Genomic DNA, 12,483 nt, shown 5'->3' on the forward strand with positions numbered 1-12,483 from the left:
CTCTGCTTCCACCCAATGTGTAGTTGAGGGCCTACTCTCTCTGTGGGCCCCAGTGCAACCACACTGCCTGCGCGGTCTAAATTTATGTCTCTGCCACTGTTGCTATGGAAAAAAGCCTGTTGGAGACACTATTAGAGCTGTAGCAAACCCAAAACCCTTTGTTTTTTTAGTTGAGAACAAAACACAGTGCCATAATTGCCAAATTCATCCATAACCCGTGAAAACTTGGTTTTAAATCTCAATATTCGGAAGAAAAGGTCCCTAGGTAGTATTTATTAAGGGTATAACAGTCAAACCCTCAGCTAATCTGCTTCATCAGGTCTGTGTGAGCGTGGTTTGATCAGATTTTACTGAGACTGGTGCATGGAAGAACGCATCGTCACTTTTTCCAACTGAGCCGCCCACTTCAAACCAGTGAGAAGATCCCCACCTCTCAAGTGAAATAACCAGAACTGCACTAACTGAGACAGGAAGTGTGTTCTGTTAGGTCCCCATTATTCATTGAGAAAATACGTTTTCGGGGCCTTTAAACTTAGTGATCTGATGTTTATTACCAAAATGGAATTTTGAAAGTAGATATTTCTTATGAAATTAGATGAGCTGTTTCTTACCAAATGTACCATGGGAGTTGTAGTCAACTTCTCACATTTGAACACAGATTTGTGCCTTCAACTTTTTATCTAAGAACCAGATTATTTTCCAATGCAGTGTTTCATATTTTGTACTGATGATTCAACCAGGAGATTTTCATGTCCATCCAAGCCGTGGCAGACTGTGAGTCATCTAACATTGTTCATGGAGAAAATGAATGGGACTTTTACTCCCAGAACCAATGGCGTCCGAAATAGCTTTTCCCACTTCGCAACTCTATAACGTGATAATATGCGAGATGTTGTGCACTGAATTACATTACAATACTGCAAAGACTTTATTTTCCATGTGTTCGAACTGTTGGAGAGATTGTTTTGATCATTTCTATTTCTACATATGAAAGAACAGGATATGGGAGACTAAACCATCTGCAGGCTGAAAGGTTACATCACTATGGCATTACAGGTGTGACTAAGCAGAGCAGGAAGAGCTAAAGCAGTTGAAGGTACATTACATGTTTATTTTCACTACTGACATCAGAACTTTAGGGAAGGTGTCAGTGTCTCTGCAACACGACATGGAGTATTTGATTTCTAATTTTTCTGTGAAAGGTTTGTTTCGTTGGATTTTTTATACATTTGTTCGTGTGTGAATGCGATTCCGCGAAGCAACGTCTTCAGAGTATGTCTCTTTGACCTCGGTTTATCGCAGGATGTGCTGTTATTGTTCCGACCACATTACAGTTATGTGCCATGGGACAGGAAGAGGAGCTGTGACGGTAGGCATACATGGCCTGTTGATCTGGTCTCACGCCCCTCTGATGTTGTAAACCAGCCAAAAATGTCCCAAACATCTCACTTAACTTAATTCAAGTAATCGTGTTTAGTAGCAAAGGTCTGGCCTAAATTAGTCTAGCCTCCCCGGCGTCAGTGTTTGGAGTCCTGTCAGCAAAAATCAAAACAAAAACCCCTTTTTAATTTGAGCCTGTATTTGTCATGCACTATTGTCTGGGGCACATGCAATCAGGGACCAAAAGGATTAGCTGCAGAATGTAAAAGCCAAACAACAAATCTGTGGTCCAGGTACCCAAAGGGGAAAGCTGGAAACGAAAATAATTACATCACACTCTACATTATGTCTTGATGAGGTGGATGAGCGTTTGTTTAAGAATTCAATAAGTGAGTCATCAGTTGGACAAGAGCGTCGCAGCATGAGGATGCCTCAGTGAGGGCAGTGTGGGGGAACGAGATACAGATGTGACATCACAGAGGCCTTAAAGGGGTCAGAGGGATTTGGAACATGTGGACCAGCAAACCCAAACCTGAGCTGGCATAACGAGCGGCTGCTTTAGCGTTCGCCCTTGGCCTCTTTCTCTTGTGCTATAATCAGAGTCTTTCAAATCTACTCCAAGGCACGCTGCTTACAGCCGTCTCCAAGGAGCTCTAATCAAAAGCAAAGATGGAGCGAATGCCGGTGGGGAGGGGAGAGAGGTAAGGACTCATGCATTGCACTCATCTCAGTGGTCTCCCGCCCCTGAAAACCTTCAGCCAGAGGTCCACATGGTATGTATCATGTTATGAGCTCACCAGAGACGGGTCACCGCAACAGAGCCAAGCCCAACACATCATTATTACAGCTCATTGTTCTAAACCAAATCCATACAGGAGGTATCCACACTGTACCCTCACACATATGGCTCAACATCGAGCGCCCTCAGAGAAATCATCAAACAACAATCTTATAAATTATTATGAAGATTTATTGGACATAATGGATATACAAATATCATGCATATTTACAGCATATAAAACGTTTCAAAAACTAAAGGAAACAATAACGGCTAACCAAAGTTTTACACATTTACACCGGCCAAAAAAGGCAATCTTGGCATCGTGGGAAAGCTCAAACTCTTCATTTGTTTGCATTGAGATTGACAAATAAACGTGTAACTGCAATAAAACCACGTAGGGGCCCCAAATCATCCGAATGCAGTATAATCTATCAGCATTTCAACTTTTTCTTGAGTTCAAACATAGGAACAGAAAACACTCACACACATACCGACACACACATAGTACACAAATTACACATTCATAGAAAACATGAGGTAGTCAAATGGTTAAAAAAAAATACAATCAATAACTAGATATATGGATTTGTACTCCAATTACAGCTGTTCTCAGTTCAGCATTAACTATAAGTCATATAGTGAAAGCATCTTTTACTATTTCAGCACACTTACAACAATGCTCCTTTTGTCTGATACAGCATTATTATTTCATGATAGCATATTATCTTTACCTACTCATCCACATTCAGGGTCATGGGGGGGGGGGAGTGGCGGAGCTTTTCCCAGCATGCACTGGGACAACATGCAGGGAGGAACGTCGATACTTGAACAGCAACTCTCATGAATTGTTAGTTTGGGTGAAATAATATGCCCAAATTATCTCAAATGAGAAGATTAGATCCAGAACATCAGTTGAGGCTCAGCATGACACAAGGAGGGGTGGAGGAGATAATTACATATGGGAGACGGATTTGCCACAGTCGATAAGAGAAACCTCAAAACTACAGGAATTTCAGAAAGCCTTAATCGCACAATGACCGCTGATTATAGGCTGCGGCACATTTCCACCCAGCAAGACATGAATCTTTCCCTATGTCAATTCTGTATACACTGAGATACAGTGTTGTTGTTCACAGTAATGCTGCTTGATTACAGCAACAGTGCACTACATATCACTGCTGTATATTTACCGTATAAGTGAGCTTTACTGAATAGAGGTTTAGAGAACAGGGATTTGGCACGGACACATCTGGCAACAGGCCCGATAAAACAAACAAGTTCTAATGTTGCTCTAAAACCAAGTGGTTCTAATACAACTCAATAAAAAATATTTCTCTAGTGTTACTGAAAACAGTTGAGTTTCCAGAAACAAAATAACAGATAGTTGGATTTTCTCCACCCTCCATTCCAAATGAATACATACACGCTTATTATACATTCCACTTTTGGTTTAACTACTGCCATTAGTGGTTTAGACTTGATTTAATTGTTTTCATTATTTTAAGGAGATAAACGCCATCGGTGTGACAGAAGGACCTAAACAAGTCTGTGACCTGGGTTTTGTTGTATGACAAAACAGTAACTGTTGGAATTAACTCCACCATTTACGAATACTGTGTTAAAAATATAGTGTAATATTCATTGCTACAGCTTATCATCAATGATATTTAAGGTATATTCATTTCACAAGGTTATATAACATCTTTCTTTACTTCATATGAAAATATTTTAGTAAACACTATTTATAGAAAATAGTAATCAATCTGCAACAACTTCAATAGAGTAAAAATTCCCTCCAAATTAGATGACAAACTATAATAATGTTTAGACAAAACATAAGGAGTTGTGTTCCATGTACAGAAGAAATTACCTGCAGGTTATGCTTTGTTTGAAAAGCATTTATATATGATATTCATTACAAACTCATAACATGTTTTATGACACATTCTTTAATGAACAATTGAAATATAAAAGTTTCAAAGGTAAATAAACATGATGGCAGTACAAAGTCAAAGTTAATCAACTAGGTTATTTCAAACGAATATTTGATCATTTTGTTAGGAAAAGGCATACTTTTCATTCTCCTAGGTCAGTAAAACAGACGCAGTGTGATTCTTTAAAAAAAAAAAAGTTAAATACTTTTGTATTACAAATATGAATATTTAATCTTCATTAGTCAAAGTGTCATAAAACATGCCATGAGGTTTTTATTAATAAACTGAATAAATCCCCCACAAACGTGTGTTATGTATGAGCACATCCAACAATTCACAGTACTTACACACATAGAAGACAATAAATTTCTCTTGGTAAATATATTCCAAAATATAATTCTATACACAAATATATATATTTATACTCTGTTCCCTCTGCAGAAAGCTTTATACATGTTTACATAAGAAAAGAAATATCAAAAGCTTTGAGATAATATACATTCTGTTTTTCTTGTTATAAATCGTTACAGGGAAACTTCCCTCCTCGAATTCAAAGGGCCCAGTTACTCCCACACACAGCCTGATAAAAACACATACAGGTTAAAGGAAGGCACTAAGGCAAACATTCATATTATACTGAGACGGTGGGGTAGTCGTGGTGTTGCAGTTGCATGTCCATAACAATGAGCTTCAGCTACAGCTTATTCAACACACTGTCAGTGCCAAGATTTGTACAAAAAGAACTGGGATAAAATAAAAATAAATCCATACACTGTACATGTGGCTTTACAATGTAACAAATCTACTCTCCTCTGTCTGATAAGAAGACAATCAGCTGAATGTGTAAAGAAGTGCTGAAACATTTAGTTGGATAATCAATTAGTCAACTGACAGATAAAATAATCATCGTTTAAGACATTTCTCAAGGGAAAATGCCAAATATTCTTTCTTTGCAGTTTCTCAGATGTGAGTATTTGCTGCTTTTCTCTGTTTTAAATCATATCTTTGGGCTTTGGACTGGTGGTCTGATGGGCATTTTTTACTATCTTCTGACATTTTATAGACTAAACAATCGATTAACTGTAAAAGTAAGCAAAAATTAAATCAATAATGAGCAGAGTCTGTAACAGTGTAAAGGAACAGACAGTAGGACCAAAACTACGTCAACTATACCAAACCACGATTTTGAATTCATGTCCTTAAATTACACCCTAAGTTGAACCTGTCAATCATCACTTTCGAATCATTTCATTCAATTCTTATTTGATCACATTTAAAATGAGAAATGGTATTAACTGGCACCGCACACTGGTAAATCTTGTCTAATCCAGAAGTACAAAAACAGATTTGAGTATTTACAATATTCACAAAAATATACAGGTCTTAAAATAATATTTTGATAATTTGGGAAATACACTTATTTGCTTAATTTTTGAGAGTGAGATAAGAAGATTGATAGCTCTCTGAAGCTCTTGATTGGAGCCAGGAGGTGATTAGCCTAGCTTAGCATACAACTGGAAGCAGGGGCAAACAGCTATCCTTACTCTGTCCAAAATTTAAAAAATACACCTACTAACCTACTCTAAGGCTCACTAATAAACTTGCTATATGTTGTTTAATCCGCACACAGGCCAAAATGTAAAACGACAGTTTGTGGTTTTAGGGGGAGTTTCCTGCTGCAATGTTTTCTTAAAAATGCCGAACTATTTCTTTGAGCTAACTTGCTTCCAGTCTTCATGCTAAGCTAGGCTATTCACCTCCTGTATCGAGCTTCGAACTTAACGCACAGACATGAGAGAGGCATCGATCTTCTCATCTAACTTTGGGATAAAAAGCAAATAAACATATATTAAAATCTCAAACTACTCCATTAACAACAACTAGTAAAAGTGAAACCAATATTGCCCCTGTGAAGTTGTGTAACTTCAATGAAATTGAGACTCAAACTCCCACCTACTGAAATGCATTTCTATAACTACTGTATAGAAATCCATTATGAGGGAAGAATGAGTGAAATGAGTACATTATAGAATGTGGCATTTTATCAGCATGTCTTTCACATTTTTCTTTCACATTTTTTGGCATTTACTTTTCTGTATACATTCAATACTTACAACACCGTCTTGCATCTTTTAAAATCCATTATCTCTCTCTGTGTCAAGATGCTGACTTCCATTCATACTGCACTTTTGTCCGCATGTTAATAGTGGTTGCTTTGCTCCTTTGCCACCTTCAGGGTTGCATGTCATAAAGTAACATGTTACAGTCCATCCATCAACATCTCACTTACTAATACTGACATCACCGCAGCCTGATTGCTTTGCTGTTGGAGTACACCTGCTTGTTCCAAACAGCCGAAATCACACCATTTAAGGTCAAAACAAAAGGCTGTGTTGTGGTCAGAAAAAAAGCAGCATTTGGATTAGAAAGAAATGCCTGGTACACACTCGCATTTGTTTCTTGTAGTTTTTTGCACTAGATATGAGGTGAGGCTGCCTAGCTGGGTCTCACTACAATTACAGACCAGTAACACAAGGATAGTATATTTGTCTGCATACACTTGAAGTGGCACAAAAGGACCAAAGGTGTTATTGTGTGTTTTCTTCTTAAAATCATACTTTTTTCCTTCCTATCGCATCCCCAGAAATAATTCCTTTCATGGAAGGAGATCAATAAACCGGTCCTTGGGAACCGTTGGGGCCCTTCCAGTCTTTGCGCATCTCTGGGTTGCGTCCTGGACTACGCTGTGCTGCTGCTGGAGCAGGGTGTGCTTTGTGTGCTGCCGATACTGTGGGCCGCGCTGCTGTTCTCTGAGGCGGGCTGGGAGTTCTGGACCTGCTGTGTGCCAGCTGTCTCTCCTAGACACAGAGCAGGAGAGGGAGGCAGGAGGGGATTGGACCAAAGAGAGAGAGAGAAAATGTATATATATATTACAGAAAGGTAGAGGTTGGCAGAAACATGACTAATCGATTTGTTTAAAGCAACACATTGCACTCCTGTAAGACAGTGGAACCTCCATTGTTCCTCTGTACTCGTACAATTTAAAAGAAAAAATGTACTGTTAAATCTCCTACTGTTTACTATGACTGTCACTACTTGACATAAACCTTTTACTTAAGTTAAAATAAAATTCTACATCCCGATGTTTTGTGCACAGCTTTGTGTAGATTAATACATTTTTACTCAAGCACAAGTAAAAACACTAGACACTACACTACAAGTAAAACTAGTTTTCAGTACAAAGCACTTGGCAAATGTGCAAAGTAATGCAAGAAGAACTTTGGATTTAATTTGCCCTAACTTTTAACATCTTCAAGCATAATCTGCCACAGATTCACAAAGTGTTTTCAACTGCTGGGACCCAACACATGTCACCTCAGAGAGCCCAGAAACAACCGCTCACATCCTATCTGACAGATGATATTTTGAACAAAAAGAGAAGAGGATTGCGGCTCATGGAGATCGTTTCTTTAGTTATCTGGATTCAATTAGCCCGGCTTTAGCAGATAAAGCAGAACAAACACAAGACAGGGCCTTCTGACTGGAGCTCAAACCACTGACTGCTTTACTGTTCTACGCCTAAATAAGCATTTCATTTCGTAGGCTGGGATCCAACGCTTAAAAATGAAGGTGCGAATAAAAGTTCTTAAATTTGTTTACAGAAATCGTCTCTGACAGACAATGAACAGCTTTTGAAATAAAGCCAAGTCTGTGTTTAATTTGAGTATTTGGAACAATTATTACTTCAGTCCGTTCCTTGGTTGCTTCCTAGCTTTATTCCTCCCAGAAAAATAGAGTGCACACAATAAAATCTTCGCCTTTAGACAAAGACTTGTCTATTGACAGTTTGGTTTGTACTAAAAGTTGTGTGTGTGTCTATGAGTGCTTGCGTATATGACAGGCATATGTGTCCACAGGCAATCTTGCATCCCGCTCCCTCTTTGGGGCCCCTAAGTTTGCTAATGTTTACCAGAGCAGAGCTGCCAGCGGTCTTTCCCTCACAGGACCAAGAGCTCTACAAAACAAAGGGACATGGATTCACCTCATCTGTCTGAGGAAATATATATTCCCAAGTCCAATATTATCTTTCTAGATAGGAGAGATAAAGGGTGCTTTTATGTCACAGAAACATACTGTGTATAAAAACTGCAGTTGTTGCAACAGATGTCTGACTCAGGGACAATTTGCCTTAACCTCTGGACGAGGAATCACAAAAGAAAAAGCACAACCTCAGTATCTCTTGGCACAAACAACACTCCAAACTTACAATGTTTTAAACAAAGTATCCAAGGATATGATACAGAAAACTCCTTTGAGGGCCATGACATTTCTCAAAACTCACTAATGTGACAAGTGGAAAAATGTAATGTTAAATCAGTGACTTTATTAACCCCAGATAGACTGGAAACATTGTTGACACTTCATATCTCCTGTGTGCAGTGTGGACAAGCAGCTTCATATTATCACACTTAATTAAAAATCAATCCATTACTACATCGCTTTTGTCAAAGGCTTGAGGAATACAATAGTCTGGACTGTGAAATCAAATATAGAGACATTTTCTATTATCTCTGATTTGCCTCAGTCTCAGCCATCGATTTAGCCAAGTACTAACCTGTCTTACCAGACAAATCATATCTGAATGGAAACACACACAACACAAGAATGGATCATCATCTTAGTTTAGCATGCTAATGTTTGCTAATTGGCACTAAACACATACAGTAGTACAGCATAGGCTGATGGGAATGGCATTTGTTTTGCAGGTATGTGGTCATAAACCAAACAATTGGACAAATTAAATTTTGACCTGATGGTGGCGCTAGATAAAAAGTGAAGGGATCACCAAAGTTATTACAATTCATCCAAAGTGAAACATGAGTGTACGGTATGTACCAAATGTCATGGCAATCCATCCAACAGTTGTCAAGGAATTAAAACCTCATGGTGGCGCTCGAGGAAAAGTCAGAATCACCAAAGTCATTAGGATCCATACTTTGGGTACCATGAATGTCAGGACAATGTCATGTTAATCCATCCAATAGGTGTTTAGATAGAGATAAGTGTAGGACCAACCAACCAACACTGGCATTCCAAGAACTTTGCCGCTAGCATGGCTAAAAAAGGAAGCTGGTGTGTAGTGTGTACTGTCAAGGTAGCTTATACTATTGTGCAGTGTATGATCACCATTATTCTAATTCTAATCTTGTAGGATATGTTTGGATTTCAGAGCAGATAATGTGTGAAATTTCTCTTTAATGTGAGTGATTCAGCCTGTTTTTACACTTGGTTTGAATTTTTCATTTGTATGTTTTTTCACCAATTGAGCAGAGGTGGAGAGCAGCTCTCTTGGCACACGTGCCTGCAGCCCTGGCAGAATGCAGCCCTATTGTATGTGCCAAGATCATGAGCAAAATGTCAAATAATATATTGTGGGGTGCTTTTTAAAGCATTTATACTTCTACATTCTTGGGGTATACATAGAACTGCCAATACTGCCATGTAAGGTCATTTCAGCCAAGACTGCTTCACACGCCCAACTAAGGCCTATTTCACACCAACAGGAACATGTGCCTTTATCCCTACATTCTGAAAGTCCATAACTACTATCGTTACACCTGTTTCTCTTCACATGCTCACTTTGGACCTCTAATGTTTTTGGAAAACCAGTCAATTACAAGGCATGTGTTACTTTGTCACTCTAGTAAACCCATAAAGCTTAAATCAAGTGGCTTTCGAAAGAGGAGCCAATACCAATATTGTGATAAAGATAAGGGCACTAAAATCTGACAGCTGATTTTTTCTGCTACATGAAATCCTGTTCAGTAAACACTTATAGATGTGACTTAGCATGACTGGAACTTTAAACAGTTTGTAACAGTTCTAACAAGTGCCTGTATCTTTCACAACTACATTCACAACTATCAGGGATGATTTTCTTTCTTCCAAACTGTAAACTTAGTGTAAACTTAAACACTCACATTGTTGTATTTTCTGAAAGCCCTGGCTTCTAAACTCAAACATCCTGACCCCATTTATAAAAGATGTCCATGGAGAACACATCAGCCACGGGGCAACAGGTCAATGGCATGGCGGATCACCAGTCAAGCAGTCAGGCCAACGAGAACAGGGCAGCGCTATGCAACGGTGAACTCAGAGGGCTGTTGGGAGCGCACTTCCTCTCAGGGGTCAGCTGGGGTCAGCAGGCTGGGGACGATGGGGAAGGTCTTGGCATCTAATGGACAGATTGTGTGTCTTTTCCTGTGAGGGCCCACTAAACCCAACAAGGGGAATTTCCAACTAGTCTCCAGCCATTGTACTGAGAATATTTGCTGACCACCGTGCAGCCCCCAAAACATTCAAAGGCAGGAAAGAGAAGAGCTCTTGCTGCTGACCAACAGGATATATTTACAGTAGAGGAGTCAATATGTTATTGTGAACTGGCCTCTGTCAGCAGCAGGATGTTTGGCAATCCCAGCGGCACATTTCTGGCACTGAGAGACTCGGACATTCCTTTGAATCTTATCTTTTCATCTAATGTAGAGGTGAACCGGGGCCGTGGAGCAGCAGGTAAAGGACCTACCTGTGTGTGAGTAGATAAACCACAGGGCTCCGGTCAACAGAGCCCCAATCACAAAGGCTGCAAAGGCGATCCCCACCACTGTCGGAGTGTCCAGCACGTACAGTGTGTCTGGGAAACAAAGCAGCACATAGTTCATACATGTTTACATGACAACTTGGAAATATTTAAAAACTTTCACACACACAACACAAAGTCTATGGAGCCCCAAAGTGTTCAATATTAATTAAATAAATAAGACATTACTGAATAAATAATAACATGAATACATTGTGTAAAATATATAAATTATACAATAATTTGTTAAATCATTTAAAAAAAAATTAAAACTCAACAATTATTTTTTGGAGCATTTAATGCCTTAATTAGATAGCTGAAACTAGAGGGATGACAGGAAATGAGGGGAAAGAGAGATGGGGGTGCACGTGCAAAGGTTCATGGTCGGAGTTCATTTTTATTTCATTGTAGATTTTTTCAATTTCAACAAGTCATTCAGAATGCCACTTTCACAATGTCACTTTTTTATTTCATAATGTCTCTTTTCCTTTTGAAATCACATGCCCCCCTAAGAAAGCAAATAGCGTATTTCCCAAAAGGTCAAACAATTTCTTTGAGCAAGCAAGCTCAATAACAGGCAGCTAGCTGGTTAATTCAGTTACCCTAGCACTGTTTGGATTCGAAATATGTTCCTAGACACCTGTGGTCACTCTAGCCAACAGGCGCTAGCTAGCTGGCAGACACAGTAGTTAGCCTGCTGGGTGTCTGGGGGCATGTGACTGGCTGAAAGGTGAGATGGCAGGAACTAGTGACAACTCCACTGTCATGACATTTTGAAATAAAATGTGACATGAAATAAAAGTGGTGCTAGATCGTGGGTTCGTGGGTTCGATTCCTGGACCGGACCAACATCACACAATCTCTCTGGGTGGAGTCTGCATGTCCTCCCGTGTTACATGGTTAATTGATAACTCTAAAATTGCCCGTATTGAATGAATGTGTGAGTGAATGGTTGTCTGTCCTTGTCTGTGTCTGTGTTCGCCCTGCGACAGGTTGGCCACTGTCCAGGGTGTGCCCTGCCTAAGGCCCGAAGTCACTGGGATAGACCCGCGACCCCTAACGGGGACCAAGCGGTAGAAAATGGATGGATGGATGGATGGATGAAATAAAAGTGTCTTTTGGAAAAATGTCATATAAAAACAGACTTTTGAAAAAGGGCATTTTGAAATAAAAAATTCTATTATAAAATATTATTATTGTAATGTTATTATTTCTGAAATTATTTCACAATTTATTGGTTCATTTATGTATTTAACAACATCTATTCATATGATTATTTCAAAATGTCTTATTTATTTATTCGACACTTTGGGGCTCCATAAAATTCATATACATAGACACACATATATAAAAAAGAGGAGTAAATAATGAGAATAATTTTGTATGACACTTTTGTAAAATAACTTACTATCATTAGAAGGACCCTGTGGGCTTTGGGGAGCTTTGGGAGAAGAAATAACTGCAAAATAAAATACAATGTAATTATATTGTATCTTGACCATCATGTATACTGATACACAGTATACATTATTAATTTTAATTATTCAAAAAATAGCACAATGCATGTTCTGAGTCAAAAGAACCATAACTGATTTAATGAGCCATTCGCAGTTTCACTGTACCAGCCGTGTGTACTTAGACTTGCATGGCTTAATCTTTGAGATATATGTAATATGCTACTGGCAGGATCAACCAGGTAATCCTCAGACACCGGTCGGCGTGGGTGCCCACCCACCCGTGCGCTGGGGTGT

General features: G+C 39.0%; 1 protein-coding gene across 2 annotated transcripts in view; it reads right to left on the reverse strand.

The window, feature by feature from the left end:
* Positions 1-2,329: 2,329 nt before the first annotated feature.
* tgfbr3 (transforming growth factor, beta receptor III) overlaps positions 2,330-12,483 on the reverse strand; it is a 75,034-nt gene continuing 64,880 nt past the window's right edge. Inside the window, exons 16-18 of one of the 2 annotated variants that reach the window (XM_044199589.1) lie at positions 12,141-12,191; positions 10,679-10,786; positions 2,330-6,953 (exon numbers count right to left, since the gene is read on the reverse strand). In XM_044199589.1, the coding sequence (XP_044055524.1) occupies positions 6,835-6,953; positions 10,679-10,786; positions 12,141-12,191 (278 nt within the window). In that variant the 3' untranslated portion in view covers positions 2,330-6,834. The remainder of the gene's footprint in view (positions 6,954-10,678; positions 10,787-12,140; positions 12,192-12,483) is intronic. The other variant, XM_044199590.1, reaches the window with a different exon arrangement.

The sequence above is a fragment of the Siniperca chuatsi genome, linkage group LG6, assembly GCF_020085105.1.
Source record: "Siniperca chuatsi isolate FFG_IHB_CAS linkage group LG6, ASM2008510v1, whole genome shotgun sequence".
Lineage (NCBI taxonomy): Eukaryota > Metazoa > Chordata > Actinopteri > Centrarchiformes > Sinipercidae > Siniperca > Siniperca chuatsi.